We start from the raw sequence: 18,379 nt of genomic DNA on the forward strand, positions 1-18,379 counted from the left end.
GTTGACTGGTTTGTTTCGAAGAGTAGATATTGGCGAAGAGCAACAGTCTTAATTTTGTAAAAAGAGTAAATGAGGGAAGAGAAAAATGACATGCCTTGCCACATAATAAAGCATACTGTGAGGAAAACAGTGGTTGAATATGGAAACATTAGAAAAGGTCTAAAAAGGAAGTAGGACAGTAAACAGACTAGAGAATCCAGGTGTGCTGAACATCAATAAATGTTTAGTTTACCATGCCTGAATTATATTATTTTCACATAGGCTAATATTTTGAATTCCCTTATGGTGGCTGCATGGTAGCCAGTGGTTGAGTTTTGACATTGTCATCCTTGTACTGCAATATTTAGATAATTGTTTGACCTGATAAATACACTTCCAATTACATACTGCCTTTTAGTTATATACATTTTTTCCTTCCAACTATTTATCAAGTGCCTGCTATGTTCTAAGCATAAGAATACAGTGATGAGCAAAACAGGCAAGACCTCTGTTCTCCCGTAGTTTACATTTTGATGGGCAAAAACTGATAATGAATAAGTAAAGCACCTAATAAGTTCTGTGTTTAAAAGTACAACTGGATGATGTGATATAGTGTGACAATATGGTTTCTTTAGATGTTCAGAGAAACTCAGCTATAAAGCTAACATTTAACCAAGGGCTGAATGTAGACTCAGATACAGTGATCATAGAGATGGCTTCTTCAGATAGAAAAGAGGTGGTGCTAAGATATTAATGCTGGATGAGTATGGTATGTTCAGAGAAAGAAAGAAGGACCACTGTGCCTGGAACTTGGGGAGCAAAGGGGAAAATGTTACGAGGGTTGGTTTAGTAAGGTCAGCTAGAATCCCTAGATCATAAAAGGCTTTGTAAGATAATCTCAAGAGTTTGAGTTTTACATTGGTGCACTCATTGAAAACTTTCAGTGCATTTTAGGTAGAGAAGTGTTACTGCCTGATAAATATTTGAGATTTTTAAAAAAATACTCTTTTATGTATGATTTATATGGTATTTAATTGAGGCTAAGCTTGTTTCACTTATCAAATAGAATATTAGTAATAATCTTTGGCTGTTCAAAACTATTAATAGCTCAGCAAAGTCTAGGAATTAGAGAGGTAGAAAGACATAAGTAAAAGGAATTTTATGGCTTTTCTGGGGAGAGGGATTGAATGGGATAGGATGGGGAAGTGAAAGGATTTTAAAGATCTTTATGACTTTGGGGTGTGTAGAATATCTTGCTTGAGGAAATAGTTGGAATCTTGATACCATGTTAATGAACATAGTATGCAATTGAAATAAGGCTTGAGACAGGGAAGGTAACTATTGTATTTGTTAAATTAACCAGAGGAGGAAAAAAAGAGTGAAAAGTAATTGTGGGGACTTCCCTGGTGGGCCAGTGACCAAAACTCCGCAATCCCAGTGCAGGGAGCCTGGGTTCGATCCCTGGTCAGGGAACTAGATCCCACATGCCTCAGCTAAGACACACTGCAGCCAAATAAATAAATTTGAAAAGAAAGAAAAGTAATTGTGTAAGTCAGTAAAAATAGGAAAAAAGAGGAAAGAATGAAACAAACAAAAAAAACCAACTAACTCGTAAGAGGAAAGGAAAACATCAAAAAACATTAAAAAAAAGTTTATCAGCTGCAATAATAATTGTGGTCAGGGTTGAGTATATTTATTAAAAGACAAATCTGTTGTTTAAACTCAGCTATATCATACTATTTATAAGAATCAGCTACTTCTAAAATAATGGTTCGTAAATAAAGGGTCTCTTGACTCTTAAGAGTCAAAAGAGATACAAACAATATGGCAGAAACCAACAGACTATTAGAAAACAATTATCCTCCAATTAAAAATAAGTTAAAGATGCAAACAAAAGGAAAGCATGAGTAGAATCTTAGCAATAAATGAGACCAGGTTAAGGATTAGAAGCACTAAATAGGATAAAGGAGTGCATTTCATAATGGACATACTCTGAGAAATGAATAAAGCTCCCCTAAAATATTTAAAATGCAAAAAAGTTTTTGGTTAGAGTACAACTTTGGGAAATTTTAATAAATCTTCAAAAATTTGAAGTTTAAACATAAGTTTGGAATAATGGATTTTAATGGAAAAATAGACACATTTAATTTTTGTTCTAGAAGTTTACATCTTTTGCAATCAGTTACAGCAGTGGGACAGTTATAAAGTGAGTTATTAAACCCAACTAAAACTAAACCATTGCTCAGATCCTGGTTTTTAATATTCTAATAAAAGGAACCTGGAGAAATGGCTGATTCTAGGGATGGGTTAGGGAAAACAAAATAGTCTTAGAGTATCTTGTAGTATCAGAATCCCAATTCAAAAAACCAAAGGGTGCTTACTTCAACAGCACATACACTAAAATTGGAACAGTACAGAGATTTTCATGGCCCTTGTACAAGGATAACATGCAGATTGGTGAAGCATTCCATATTTCTGTAAGTTTTATGTATATTTTGTCAGAATTAAAAAGGTGACATCACAGGAAAGGAAAACAAGAACCAACGGAAAGAGCTCCCAAGGGCCAGAACCAAAACAATTGGATTATAACCTAAAGTATAAAATAAATATCCATTGGTGGTACTAGTATAAATGATTGAATAAGTGGTTTACTTACTGAACTAACGTAAAATTTTTGTAAGCTGCATAAAATGATTTGGGGGAAATTGACAACTGTTTGCTACAGAAGAATTCCAAATAAATAATATATGTAGATACTCCCCTCTTCAGGAAGAAATAGAGTTGAAGCATTGTTGCTAAGTTGTGTCCAAGTCTTTTGTGACTCCATGGACTGTAGCCCACCAGACTTCTCTGTCAACCACATTTTCCAGGTAAGAATACTGGAGTGGGTTGCTGTTTCCTTCTTCAGGGGTCTGAGCCAGGAATCAAACCTGCATCTCCTGCATTGTGGATTCTTTACCATTGAGACACCAGGGAAGAAGCCTCTCTTGTGGGCTGGACTAACTGAATTTGCTTCCAAATAGAACATTGGAAAGGAAAATAAGTAGTTTTGGAGTAGAGAAACCTGGCAGATATTACCTTAGCCAGATGATCACGGTTAATCTTACTGGTGTTATAAATCATTGATATCCTGTAACCTCTGATACGATGATGAGACATCCACCAAACCTACAAGCTTGGTCTAGTCATGAGTGAAACACCAGACACACGTTGAGGGGTATTCTGTGTAATAACTAACCAGTCTCTTCCGAAGTGCCAGGGTCATGAAAAAGAATTTAAGTCCAAGAAACAAAGAAGCTGCCTCCGTCCGTAGTGGCTCAGATGGTAAAGAATCTGCCTGCTGTACGGAAGACCCAGGTTCAGTCCCTGCGCTGGAAAGATCACCTGGAGGAGGAAATGGCAACCCACTCCATTGTCTTTGCCTGGAGAATTCTATGGACAGAGGAGCCTGGCGGGCTAGTATCTGTGCCTGGAGACTTCCATGGACAGAAGATTCTGGCAGACTACAGTACATGGGGTTGCAAAGAGTCAGACGTGACTGAGCCACACACACACATGCACGCGCACACGCACACCTAGCGAGACAGGGTCACTAAAAAACGGTGAATCCTAGGTTGTGCTCTAGAACAAAGAGGATAGTAGTGGAAAGTGGAAGAGCTGGTGAAATTCAGACAAAGCCTGGCATTTAGTTAATAGCCATGTGCAAATGTTGGTTTTTGCGTTTTTTGATATAGATAGGAGGGTAATGAAGGTGTTAACATTAGGAAAAACTGGGTAAGGGATATAAGAGAATTCTGAACTATCTTTTCAACTGTTCAGTAAATCTAAATTTGTTCTAAATTTTATTTTTTTTTAAAAAAAGACTTCCAAAGCTGAAGCCTGTCAAACTTTTAATAAACAAAACATTCTGATGTTATTTAAACAGTTTTGCACAGAAGGGGGAAAAAGGTATCTAGTTTTATGCACTTTGTAAAATATTGGATCCATGATCCATGAAATGAGGTTCTCTAAAACTTATATACAAAACACATACTCTCAGAAGCAAAAGAAAAAGGAAAAAATGCTCCCAGTCGGTAGGGACACTTCTCTGCTTCTGCTTGGTTTAAGGTAGGAAAGAAAATCCACTAGGAAATTAAATCCTAGCCTTAAGCATCATACTAGTTGGAAGTTTGAAATTTTTAATGTCTGTAGAGTGTTGGAACTTTCATACTAAGAAGTTAACATAAAAGTTTATTTTTGATTACCTAACAAAAGTTAACACAAGATTATATCTATACAATTCTTTGAATTCTCTTATTAAACAAATACTTTTATTCTGAAATTCTTGTATTCTTATATTAAAATTAAGGTATGCTTTTACTTCAGTAATTTGCTTATTATAATACATTTTTTTAAAACAAAATTTGCTATGTATAGGGCAAAATATAGTAAATATCAGATACAGAGTGGTCATAAGGTTTGGAAATGTTGGCACATGTACATAATTTTTAACATGCCAATACATGATGGTCATGGACATTCTATGACACATATATTCATTGTGGTGTTTGTTCCTCATCAGCAATGCATGGTTCAGTGCACTCTGTCAAATAGCAGAGAGCTGAGTGAATTAGTAATCTCTGTATATCTCTGATATGTTGTCTTAGATGATTTAAGCCAGTTATTACTGAATGAACTTGTGTTTATAGCATACCCCAGAATAAGTAAAGCAGATTTAAATCGACAAAAATCCAAATTATCTGGATTTCCAGATTTTGTGGCCACTCTGTCAAATCATTTTGCTTGTTGATAATCCTTAGTATTTAAGAATATCTACTGTTTCTATTGTCCACTGTTTTAATACATAGAGGTTTTGGAATTTACTATCGTTGTATCATATTTTGCTTCAAATTTATTGCCTCGGTTGTATTTTATAGTTGATATTTTTATTTTTCCAGTGTAGAGTTATAACAGATTGAAAATTGAGTGTATATGGATAAGATTATCTTATATCATTTTTAGTGTGAACATGTGTAGAATATAAAAACATACTTTATTTAAAGCTTAATGTAGTTAGGAGCTGAAAACCTTATTTTTCATAGCACTGGTACTGCTGTCTCTTGAGGCAAATTCTCATCTTCACAATTTGTATCCTCACAAAATTTTGACAATGTGGAAGTGACCCAGTTGGACCACATACTGCTTAATGATAATAATGAAAATACCATTACTTACCAAAACTGATGCAGTTTGCCAGGATTCAAATTCTGGTGTTGCTATTTAGTAGTTCTGTGACCATGGCCAAGTTAATTAACCTCATTGTGCCTCAGTTTCCTCATCTGTAAAGTGCTAACAGTAGTATATGCTTTAGAAGGTTATCGTGAAGGCCAAAGTAATTAAGAGACACGAAGCACTTAGAACAGCGCCTGGCACATTGTGCGCACTGTTTGCTAGCTGTTGTCAGAAGCACACTACTGTCACTGCTCTTACTATGTTCTGCTTGTCATTTTCTTAGTTCGCTTTCAACTCAGGTGCTCTGACTTTTGCAATATAAAAATATGAAATCCTTATAAGGAAAACTCCGTGAGGATTTTTGTTTAATTTTTGCTTAATTGTATTGCTTTGTGATAGGTTTGATCACTTGTGTGAATGGATTTATAAAGAACAGAATAACCTCTTTTAATTCCCCCATTAAATAATATGAAAATATTTTTGGAGCCTTTGATTTGGATGGGGAAGCAGCTATTTGTAGTTCCCTCATCTGTTGCAAATCTCCTTTAATGGTTTTATCCCATAATTTAGCTATAGGTTTTTTGCTTTTCTCCCAAACTGGTGTATATTTGGACTTCTCTCACATTTTAGGATCCTTATTTACTAAGGATTCCTGTTCAGAATTCTGAAAATTGGTTGTGTATGAAGTCTGACAATGTAATATAATTTTAAAAGTATTAATATAATTATAACCCCATTATATGGTCACAAGTATTCATACTTGTGACTGCACAGTATGAATACTTGTTTCATGATTTCTAGTTTTGTATATAACTTTTTTTTTTTTACTGCTTTTGTAATTACCCTGAAGAATAAGATCTTATTCAGTCTTTATTCCCTTTATTCCTTGATTTTTAAACAGCTAGAAACATTTACAGCAAAATAGGGCAGATATTTATTCTAAGCTGAGTAATTTGTTTTATTTCAGAACTGCATGTGACAATGAAATATTACAAGCCTTTCTTTTTTTAAAGTTTTTATAAATGGATTATGAAAATAGTTCCAAAAGAAAAATTCTAAAATTTTGTGCATTGGAGAGATATCTTCCCAAAGAGACTACTTTGAAAGGATAAATATTTGGATTCATTTATTAAATGTTTATTTGAAAGACTGCCCACTATTGGCTGGCATAGATTAACAGTTTAAATAAAATAAAATCACTGCCCTTAGGGATCTTGCAGTGCATTAAGGTTCAGTATGTTTGTGTAATATAGTGTTATTTTATAGTACCGCTTTTTATGTAACAAGCTATGATTTGCTTTTGATAAACATATTGTAAGTTTTCCCTCTACTTTTTCATTTTTTAAATATTTTTTTTTCTTTTAGAGTAAAACTATATGAATTTCCTTTTTAGGAAAGAATACCCACCTCATGTCCAAAAATTTGAAAGTAACCCTGTAAGGTTAAGTCGGCCCCAAGGTGTTGGTAAGTGTGCAGTTTTATTTGTTAACACCTGTGAAGGGTTTTGAGTTGTTGTATGAAAAGTAGGTTAGGGATGTAGCACTGGCTTTAGAATATTCCCAGTTATACTAGAAATATATAGACCCATTTTTAATAACTGACTTGAGAATTTATTTCTCATCTGAAATTGCAGAATGATTCAGAGAGTACACATTCAGGTGATGATAGTTGGAAGTCTTTTTGATTATATTAGCATTGTTGTTAAATTCAGGATCCAAATATTCACTCTGGATGGGTTATAGCTTCAAAATTATGTTGTGTTGCATTATGTTACAATCTTAATATAGTGCAACAGTGTTAATTCAGTGGTTGCCTAATATATTCTAAATTTTAGGATCAAAATTGTTCTAGACAAGAAAATCACTGAATTAAAAAGAGACCATACCTGATAAAACTGTGTTAATAGTAGATGTTGAAATATTATTATAAGTAGAAATTTAATTTACATCGAAATAATTTTTAAAAAATAATTAGCACTTATGAAAGCTGTTTCTCTACCATCAAATTTATGTTCGTTATTTAGAGATTTTCAATCTGTGTGTCCATCTTGTTTTCCCCAGGCCTTTGCTTGTTTATTTTTTGGCTTTTTTTTTTTAATTGCAGTATAGTTGATTTACATTATTATATTAGGTTTAGGTGTACAGTGTTGTGATTTAGTATTTTTACAGGTTATTGTTGATTGAGTTGTTACAAGATAATGGTTATAATTCCTGTTCTATGGAATATATTCTTGTTGCTTATCTGTTTTATGTATAGTAGTTTGTATCTCTTAATCCCATAGGCCATTTGCTTGTTTTAAATAGCAGTAGTGGCTCTTACTATCCAAAATTGACTGATTTTAAGCAGCTGAATTTTCCTGGTTGAAAACAGTTTTGTTTTTTGTTTTTGTTTTTTTAAAAAACACCTGTATTTTTCTATACCTTGGATGAAAATCTTTTGTGTATATATAGAACATATTTTGTAAAGCGAATATTTGAAACATAGCTTCTTTCTTAATAATTTTGCAGTTGTTATGAATGTGAATTAGTATGCTTTGTAATGCATAGTTATGCTCACTAGGTTTATTACATGTGGTAGTAATGACTAGCCTCTTTAACATTCATACCTTAAATCTTTACTGAACTCTTACCCTGCACTTGAGCTGAGTTGGATGCTTGACATTGATTATTTGCTTTTTTCCTAGCTCCCTACCCAGGATCTCAATAAGCTAAGTTCAGCTTTACCTCCATTTTGTACAGAGGAAGAAACTGAGATTCGCAGGGATTATATAACTTGCTCAAGGACACAAACTAGTACTGGAATCCAGGTCTATATGATGATAAAGACCACATGTTCTCTTAACCACTGTGCTTTACTATTTTCTCCCTAGATCAAAAAGAAACTTATTTCTGATCCTCAGGGAAGAACTACACAATAGGTACGGTTATCATTCCCTTTACCCAGATGCATTTCAGTAAGTTAAGTGATTTGGCCTATTATATGGTTTTAGATATCAGCAAGCCCCAGACATTTTACAAAAATTTTTTGTTCATTCAGACACTTCCCTGGTGGTCCAGTGGTTAAGAATTTATCTGCCAGTGCAGGAGACACTGGTTAGATCGCTGGTTTGGAAGGATTCCATATGCCACTGGGCAGCTAAGCGCGTGAGCTCCAGTTGCTGAGCCCACCTTTGTAGATAGACGTGCTTTGCAATAAGAGAAGCCACCATGATGTGAAGCCCAAGCACCACAGCTGGAGAGTCCCACCCCCAACCCCCGACCCGCAAAGCTAGAGAAAGTCTGCAGCAGTGAAGACCCAGTGTAGCCGAAAATAACGAAATTTTAGAAAAACTTGTTTATTCAGTGACTTTCATTAAATAGATAAGAATAACCTTTTTTTAAAAAAACTTTTTATTATAAAATCATTTTAAATGAGTACTGAAAAGTTATAAAAATAGAACTCATTTACCCTTTACCCAGCTGCTCTTACTATTAACATGTTACAGTCATAGTACATTTACAAACTAAGAGATTGGCACTGGTATAGCATTTTAAACTAAGCAAACAGACATTGGTCTCATTTCACCAATTTTTCACTGATAACTTTTTTCTGTTCCAAGATCTAGTTTGAGGATCTTACATTTGTTACATCTCCTAAGTTTCCTTGATTAATTTGAAGAATACTAGTAGAATGCCTTTCTGTTTGGAAGTTTGAATGATGTTATCTTATGATGTGTTGTTGTTAAGTTGCTCAGTCATGTCTGACTCTGCAGCCCCATGGACTGCAGTGTTCCAGGCTTCCCTGTCCTTCATCATCTCCTGGAGCTTGCTCAAACTCATGTCCATTGAGTTGGTGATGCCATTCAACCATCTCATCCTCTAATGTCCCCTTCTCTTTCTGCCATCCATCTTTGTCAGCATTAGAGTCTTTTCCACTGAGTCTGCTCTTTGCATCTTACGATTAGATTGAGGCTGTTCATTTTTGGCAAAACTTTCATGAAAGTTAGGTTGTGTCTTTTTCTACACATTATATCCAGGGTTGTATGATGTTGGTTTGTCTTAACTACTGTTAAACATGATCTCCTACTTAGGTAGTTTCTGGTGGGTTCTTCCACCATACAGCTATTTTCCCCTCCTTATTAATAACTTAGGACTCTGACACTATGCAGATACCCTCTTTTTCCTCAAAATTGTGTCCACTAATACTAGCATCTTTTGGTGGCTCTTGTTGGCAACGATTATTACTCAGTGTTTATTAATGGTAGTCTTCTATTTTATTTCTTTTACATGTGTTAATTGAAATTTTTTATAGGGAAAAGCTATACTTTCTGCTTTACTTATTCAGTTTATGCCTGTGGACTCATAATAAGGTGTGTAAATATATATATGTGTGTGTGTGTATGTATATGTATAAATATTACCTGTCCACGTGAAACACGTTAGCTTGGGGAAAGGGATGTTGGTATATTTAGCTTGTGAAAAAGCGACAGTGTTAGTTGCAGTTGTTCAGTCATGTCCAACTCTTTGTGACCCCATGGACTGTAGACCTCCAGACTCCTCTGCTAATGGAATTCTCCAGGCAAGAATAATGGAGTGGGTAGCTATTCCCTTCTCCAAGGGATCTTCCTGACCCAAGGATTGAACCCTGGACTTGTGCATTACAGGCAGACTCTTTACTGTAGTGACCCCACTAGAGACTGAGCCAGACTTGCCTGCGAGTGTCCAGGAGTCTCCGGCTGAGGTATGGGTCAACAGAGGCCTGCCGCAGGGTCAGGGGCACTGAATACACCAGTCCTGGGAGCTACGTAAGTCCTGGTGTGCTGGCATACGTGAACCGTGAACTTCCAGATGTTCAAGCTGGTTTTAGAAAAGGCAGAGGAAGCAGAGATCAAATTGCCAACATCTGCTGGATCATAGAAAAAGCAAGAGAGTTCCAGAAAAACATCTATTTCTGCTTTCTTGACTATGCCAAAGCCTTTGACTGTGTGGACCACAGTAAACTGGAAAATTCTGAAAGAGATGGGAATACCAGATCACCTGACCTGCCTCTAGAGAAACCTGTATGCAGGTCAGGAAGCAACAGTTGGAACTGGACATGGAACAACAGACTGGTTTCAAATAGGAGAAGGTGTACATCAAGGCTGTATATTGTCACCCTGCTTATTTAACTTATATGCAAAGTACATCATGAGAAATGTTGGTCTGGAGGAACCACAGGCTGGAATCAAGATTGCCGGGAGAAACATCAATAACCTCAGATATGCAGAGGACACCACTATTATGGCAGAACGTGAAGAAGAACTAAAGAGCTTCTTGATGAAAGTAAAAGAGGACAGTGAAAAAATTGGCTTAAAACTCAACATTCAGAAAACTAGGATCATGGCATCCAGTCACATCACTTCATATAGATGGGGAAGCAGTGGAAACAGTGGATGACTTTATTTTCTTGGGATCTAAGTCACTGCAGATGGTGGCTGCAGCCATGAAATTAAAAGACGCTTGCTCCTTGGAAGAAAGGCTATGATCAACCTAGACAGCATATTAAAAAGCAGAGACATCAATCACTTTGCCGGGAAGGTCCATCTAGTCAAAGCTATGGTCTTTCCACTATAAAGAGATCTGAGCGCTGAAGAATTGATGCTTTTGAACTGTGGTGTTGGAGGAGACTCTTGAGAGTCCCTTCGACTGCAAGGAGATCCAACCAATCCATCCTAAAGGAAATTGGTCCTGAATATTCATTGGAAGGACTGATGCTGAAGCTAAAGCTGTAATACTTTGACCATCTGATGCGAAGAAGTGACTCATTTGAAAAGACCCTGATGCTGGGAAAGATTGAAGGCAGGAGGAGAAGGGGACGACAGAGGATGAGATGGTTGGATGGCGTCACCATCTAAATAGGCTTGAGTTTGAGCAAGCTCTGGGAGTTGGCAATGGTCAGGGGAGCCTGACGTGCTATAGTCCTTGGGGTTGCAAAGAGTTGGACATGACTGAGCGACTGCACTGAACTGAACTGATAGCTCTTTCGTGTTAGGTCAGTTCAGTTTTGTGTTAGGTAGGTTCATATATACTTGGATATAGTATGAATGATAGGGCTATAATAATGTTGTGTATTTTTAAGATTGCATTTTTCTTTTAGGATTTCCTTGGAGATAGCTTTTAAAATACTATTTCCAAACCCCAGGATCAGTAGTTAGTGGCATAGCACCTGCAATAATTTCCTCCTTTAAAGGTAGCACTGTCTTTTTATAGTTCTTAACACTTATGAGGACTTCCTTTATTATTTTTCTCCTTTATTTTGCATTTAAGAGGCATTTAATATGAAGTATAGTTATTTATCAGCACTAGGCTAGTAAGTACTGATAAAGCAGTTCTGTACAGTTAAACTAAAGCTTGTAAAAACTAAGTGTTGGTATAATTTTTGGACATGTCACATATCCTGTTAATTTTTTGTTTGGTGGTGTTTTTAGTTTTTCTAAGCATGAAAAATAACATCTTAGTATCTCTCTCTTTTTTTCTTATTTCTTAAGCTTCTTTTTTGTTTTTCATTCTGATTTTGTATTCTTATCAGAGAATTAATAGATGTTATATGCTGTCTCTGAGTAAATATTTAATTACATTCTTAATGTAATTAACTTATGATTTCATAATTACATTATGATTCTAACTTAAATCATCTGACTTAGCTGTGTTTAACTCATTTGCAGAAGAAATATATCCCCTCATCTTAATCAGTCAAGGTATCTTCTTTTAGTATTTTAACATATATTGATAACTTGCCAGACTTCTATGCATATATAGCTATTTTTTGATGCATTTATACTGTATGTATTGTTCTATAACTTGCATCTTGACTTTGTTATGATATTATCTGGTTTCTGTACTCTCATTAAGAGATACTGGAATTCCAGAGGAAAACCAAAATGAAAGACACAATTAAAAGAATCAAAAGGACTATAGCCAAGTCTCTTATTTTTTAATAGATGTGAAGTGACCCACTATATTTATATAGTATAATTAAATTTTTAATGTTTTGATATTATATATTATGATTAATAATTTAGCACATTTTGTGTATTTTATGTTATTTCCTTAGATCAAGTCCTTAGAAATAAAATTACATGGTCAAAAGTTGTGTACCTTTTAAAGACTTTTGATATGTTTCTGCCAAAATGCTTTCTATAAAGGGTATCAGCACCCAGCAGGCATGATCTATGTTTATTTTCTCATATGCTCCTCAGCAGTATTAGATCTTACCATTCTTTCAGGCTTTGCCAGACTGATTGGGAAGTACTATTTGTTTTTCCACATTTCCTTATTAATGACCAGGCATTTTATATGTTAAGTGGCCATTTGAGTTTCTTCTTTTATTCATGTCTGGCTGTTGGGTTCTTTGCCTATTGTGTTCTCTGTTTATCACACATATTCAGCATAGCCCAAAGTGATTTTTAAGGAGATTATAATGAGAATATGATATATGACTTTAATTTTATTTTATAATGAAAATCGGTCATAGTAACAGTGACATGATGGAGAAAACCATTTTTCTAATTTGTCTTTCTCTTTTAAAAGGTAATAAAAATAACTTAAAAGCAAATGAATAACCATAATACCATAATAAAGATAGCTGTTTGTATCCTAACTATCCTTGAGGTATATATCTTCCAGCAGAGCTAAATTTTCAAACAAAAATAAAGGGCTATCCTTATCCTTGCCCCACCCAACCTCCAACTTCTATTATGAAAATTTTCAAACATACCAAAAAACTGACTTTTAAAAGTGAATTTACAGGTACCACATAGATTCTGTAATGAACACTACTTCATTATGTATTTGTATATCTAACCATTTTTTATAAATTCATCTACTTTTTCCAGTACATTTAAAATTACAAACACCAGTTTAGTTTTACTCCTAAACACTTCAGCAGACACTTGATTAGAGTTCAATATGTATTTGTTTTCTTTTGAAATAGAATTTACATATAATGAAATTTACAAGTCATAAATGTACAGTTGAATACATTTTGATAGGTATACACACCTTTGTAACCCAAGGCCCTGGGAACACATAGTGTAAATGATATCATCACTTCAGAATATTCCCTCGTGTTCCTACCAGTTACTTCTCATCACTGCCCCATCATAGGTAACCATTCTCACATAAGTGGAGTAATACAGTGTATACACTTTTATGTACGTCTTCTTTTCACTCAGGATGAATTTTCGGCATTCACCAGTGTTGGTGCATCAGCAGTTTGTTCTTCTCTAGTATTGTATTGTAGGGCTGTAACAGTTTATTTATCGATCTCCTATGATGGATACCTGAGTTGTTTCTAGGTTTGTCTGTTTGTTTGTTTTTTTTATGAGGAGAGCTACTATAAACAGTCTTTTTATGGAGGACCATTCTTTTTTAAAGCGTAGATTCAACCACTTTTACTTGTCTCATAATAGCTTCCATATTTACCTTTTCTGCATACCTGGACATAGGGTGGTATATTAAAAAGACATTGAGCCAGAAAATCCACCAGGAAATACTCTAATCTTTTTCTTTTTTTAATCAAAGTATAGTTGATTTACAGTTTTAGTTTCTGGTGTACAGCAGAATGATTCAGTTATATGTATAGTATGCGTTGTTTTTCATATTCTTCTCCACTAGATTATTATTAATACAAGATGTTGAATATAGTTCTCTGTGCTATACAGTAGGGCCTTATCTTGGCATTTGTCTATTTTATATATAGTAGTTTGTATCTGCTAATCCCTAACTCCTAATTTATTTGTCTCACCCCTGTCCCCTTTGTTTTCTGTCTGTGAGTCTGTTTCTGGTATTTTTAATTGAGTTCATTTGTATCATACTTTAGATCCCACATATATTGATGTGTGATGTCATATGATAATCTGTCTGACTTACTTCATTTAGTATGATAACCTCTAGGTCCATCCATGTTGCTACAGATGGCATTCTTTCTTTCTTTCTTTTTTATGGTGGGGTGGTATTCCTGTCTGCCTGTCTGTTACACGTTCATCTGTTGACGGACATTTAGCTTGCATCCATGTCTTGACTATTCCAAACAGTGTTGCTCTGAACATTGGAGTGCATGTAATTTTTTTAAATTTGTCTTAATATAAGTTATTTATTTATTCTTATCCATAATATATATATTTTATTGAAGTAGAGTTGACTTACAATGTTTCAGGTGCAAAGCAAGGTGATTCAGTTATACATATACATATATATTATTTTTAAGATTATTTTCCATTATAGATTATTACAAGATACTGACTATAGTTACTTGTGCTATACAGTACACCTTTGATTTCTTGTTGCATACCTGTTTATTTTTTTAATTATAAATCTAGCATTCTTTTCATATTAAACAAGTGGAATCAAAATATTGCAAGGTTTTTAGTTAGGCAAAAATTGGTAAGTTTTCTAAAATATATATATTATACATGCTATTTGTATGTATGTATACAAAAGCCTTTCTGCTACACTTGATAAGAAAGAATATCAAAGAAGAGATGGAGAAATTGGAAAATATAAAGTGAATGATATGAGAGCATTGAATATGAAATAGCAAAAAGGAAACCAGCTAGGTAAAAGTAAAATATCATAATATAGTCCAGTTGTTTTCAAACATGGCTGCTCGTTAGAAGCGTATCTGGAGCTTTGGAAAAAAATAAAACAGGCATTGGTATTTTTTTTTTAATTCAAAGATGATTCTCATATGCGTCTGGGTTTTAAAAAGGAATGACAGGCTTTTCTATTAAATAGTAGCTTTGGGTATTAAGAATTCTGTTATTTTTCTGTTGATCAATCATGATACAGTGGTATTGAGTGAGTGAGAGAGTTTCGTAAGCACATTAGTAATAGATGTTTATCAGTTTTCACAAGAAATAGCCAGACAAAAAAATAAAAGATAATTAGAATTGCAAGTCATAATGGGAATGTGAGTAAACTAACATCAGAAAATAACGACATGCAGTTTGGGGGTTCCAGCAGAGTGACGTGCTAAGTGGAAGTGCATGCATGTGTTTGTTTTCATCCACACAGCCTGTCTGTGTCTTTTAATTGGTACATTTAATCCATTTAAGGTAATTACTGATTAAGGTAATTATGTATGATCCAACAAAGGTGGCACTAGTTGTAAAAACTCACCTGCCAATGCAGGAGATGCAAGAGTCATGGGTTTGATCCCTGGGTCAGGAAGATCCCCTGAGAAGAGCATGGCACCCCACTCCAGTGTTCTTGCCTGGAGAACCCCACGGACAGAGGAGCATGGTGGGCTACAGCCCATGGGGTCACAAAGAGTCTCCGACTCTGCCAACCCATGCCTCCACAGGAGACCCTTCAGCACTACCAGGGGGTTTTGGTTCAGTCTCCTGTGGGGTCACTGCTCTTTTTCTCTGGGTCTTGGTGTGGGCAAGGTTTTGTCTGTGCCCTCCAAGACTGGAGTCTCTGTTTCCTCCAGTCCTGTGGAAGTCCTGTAGTCAAATCCCACTGGCCTTCAAGCTCATACTCCCTGGGCATTCCCAGTCCTTTTCCAGATCCCTAGGCTGTGAAGCCTGATGTGGAGTTGAGAACCTTGACGATAGTGGGAGAACTTGTTTGGTATTATTGTTCCCCAGTTTGTACATCATCCACTGGCAGGTATGGGATTTGATTGTATCATGATTGCCTCCCTCCTACTGTCTCGCTGCAGCTTCTCCTTGGTCTTTGGATGTGGGGTACATTTTTTTTGGTGGGTTCCAGTGTTCTCCTGCCATCTGTGGGGTCGCACAGTCGGGCACGACTGAAGTGACTTAGCAGCAGCAGCAGCGTTCTCCTGTCAGTGGTTGTTCAAAAGCTAGTTGTTATTTCGGTGTCCTTGCAGGAGGAGTACGTCCTACTCCATCGTCTTTAACCAGAAGCCTGCATGTGTCTTTTTGAACCAGAGTTTTGTCTGGATTGCTAGATCATATAGTAGTTATAGTTTTAGTTTTTTGAGGAACTCCATACTGTTCTCCATAGTGGCTGCACTAATTTATATTCCTGCTAACAGTGTAGGAGGGTTTTCTTTTCTCCACACCCTCGCCAACGTTTATTGTTGCTGGATGTTTTCATGATGGCCATTCTGACTGGTATAGGGTGATACCTCATTGTAGATTTTTTTTATTGTAAAGAATGTTTTATTTAAAATTTTTTAATTTTAAGAAACTTGCTTTGCAACATTACTGGTTTCTGCCATACAGCAACACGAATCAGCCGTGATTGTACACATATCCCTTCCCTCCGGAGCCTCCCTCCGCTTGTCCCGTGCCGCCTCTCTAATCATCACAGAGCACCAGACTGGGCTCCCTGTGTTACAGAGCAGCTTCTCGCCAACCATCTGTTGTACATGTGATAGTGTATGTATGTCAGTGCTACTTTCTCCATTCGTCCCACTGTGTCCACAAGTCCGTTCTCTTCATCTGCATCTCCATTCCTTCCCTGCTAATAGGTTCATCAATAGCAGTTTTCTAGATTCCATGTATCTGTGTTAAAATATATTTGGTTTTCTCTTTCTGACATATTTCACTCTGTATAACAGGCTCTAGTTTCATCTGCCTCACTGGAACTGACACATTTATTCTTTTTCAAGGCTGAGTAATATTCTGTTGTATATATGTATCACGTCTTCTTAATGCATTCTTGTGTGGATGGACATCTAGGTTGCTTCCATGTCCTGGCAGTTGTAAATAGTGTTGCAGTGAACATTGGGGTGCATATGTCTTTTAGAATTACAGTTTTCTCAGGGTGTATGCCCAGTGGTGGGATTGCTGGGTCATATGGTAGGTTTATTCCTAGTTTGTTTGTTTTTTTAAAGCACTCTCCATGCTGTTCTTCATAATGGCTGTATCAGTTTACATTCCCACCAGCAGTGCAGAAGGGTTTTCTTTTCTCCACATCCTCTCCAGCATTTAATGCAGATTTTTTGATAGTGGTGATTCTGACTGGTGTGAGGTGATGGCTCATTGTAGCTTTTGATTTGCACTTCTCTAATAATCTCTAGTAATTAGTAATGTTGAGCATCTTTTCATGCACCTGTTGTCCATTTGTATGTCTTCTTTGGAGAAATGTCTGTTTTCGTCTTTTGCCTATTTTTTGATTAGGTTGTTTGTTTTTCATGAGCTATTTATATATTTTGGGAAATTAAGCCCTTTTTGGTCACATCATCTGCAAATAATTTCTCCCAGTTCATAGATTGTCTTTGTTTGGCTGATGGTTTCTTTAGCTGTGCAAAAGCTTGTTAGTTGGATTAGGTCTCATTGGTTTATTTTTTATTTTTATTTTTTGCTTTTATTTCTGTTGCTTTGAGAGACTGACCTAAGAAAACATTGGTATGATTTATGGCAGAGAATGTTCTGCTTATGTTTTCTTTTAGGAGTTTTATGGCGCCCCATCTTAATATTGGTGTTTGTTTTGCGTGGTCTTGGATTAATACTCTATTCACCTTCTCATCCCTAAAAGGTGGTGGGATTGGGGATAGGTTTTATCTTAAGTATCTCCCTGGAGTACTTTGAGGGTTTGGAAATACCTTTCATAGTCAGCTGCTAAAACTTTCATGAGCCTCTTGTTAGGGGTTTGCTGTTTTTTTATACTCATCAAGTTTTAAGTATTTAGCCATTTTATGTTTCTGGCTATAATTTGAAGCTAGTTAATTTTCACATGAATTATCATAATCTTCTTAGCTGTGTTTACCTTAAGACAAAGCTTCATCTTAAAACTTCTAAGTATGTCGTTCTTTCTGTTTCTGTCTCTTTCTTTTGGTACCCTATAATCTTGATTGAGGGAGGGGTCAGATTTTAAAATTGTTTTCCTCTATTGTCTTTTTTGGGGGGCCAAAATTTGTTTTCTTAAAAATTAATGAAAATCTTTGAAATCATTTTGTAATAACAATGATACAGAAGTTTCCATATTACAGATAAAATCCAGCTGAAAAAGGATATACTAATATATATATAAGCTATTGTAAAATAAACTTTGGGGGGAACATATGAACATTAGGTGTTCAGTGTAAATGAACATCTTATATTTCCAGGTGAGAAATTACTGATTGCTAGCACATTATTTAATTGGGCCCATGAAATGATTACAGGATTGGGCTTGTTAGGCCATAAATGAGGATTAAGTACAATATTGAAGGCAGTATTTTAAATGCCATCTTATAGTGTAAATCTTTAAGTTGGGAA

At 35.6% G+C, this 18,379-nt stretch overlaps 1 protein-coding gene and 1 non-coding gene across 8 annotated transcripts in view; both read left to right on the top strand.

Moving 5' to 3' along the window:
* The window catches only part of SENP6 (SUMO specific peptidase 6), a 131,536-nt gene that overhangs the window by 60,596 nt on the left and 52,561 nt on the right, over nucleotides 1–18,379 (top strand). For 5 of the 7 annotated variants that reach the window (XM_027972290.3, XM_042253153.2, XM_027972291.3 and 2 more), the window contains one exon: nucleotides 6,584–6,654. The exons of 1 other annotated variant lie outside the window; for it this stretch is intronic. In XM_027972290.3, coding sequence (XP_027828091.1) covers nucleotides 6,584–6,654 — 71 coding nt within the window. Of the gene's footprint in view, nucleotides 1–803; nucleotides 2,850–6,583; nucleotides 6,655–8,059; nucleotides 8,108–18,379 lie in introns of those variants that run through there. One more of the 7 variants, XM_042253154.2, reaches the window with a different exon arrangement.
* LOC114116271 (U6 spliceosomal RNA) lies at nucleotides 2,353–2,456 on the top strand. Its single transcript, XR_003590257.1, has one exon. It is a non-coding gene; the product is annotated as a U6 spliceosomal RNA (small nuclear RNA).

The sequence above is a fragment of the Ovis aries genome, chromosome 8 (assembly GCF_016772045.2).
Source record: "Ovis aries strain OAR_USU_Benz2616 breed Rambouillet chromosome 8, ARS-UI_Ramb_v3.0, whole genome shotgun sequence".
In the NCBI taxonomy this organism is placed as follows: Eukaryota; Metazoa; Chordata; class Mammalia; order Artiodactyla; family Bovidae; genus Ovis; species Ovis aries.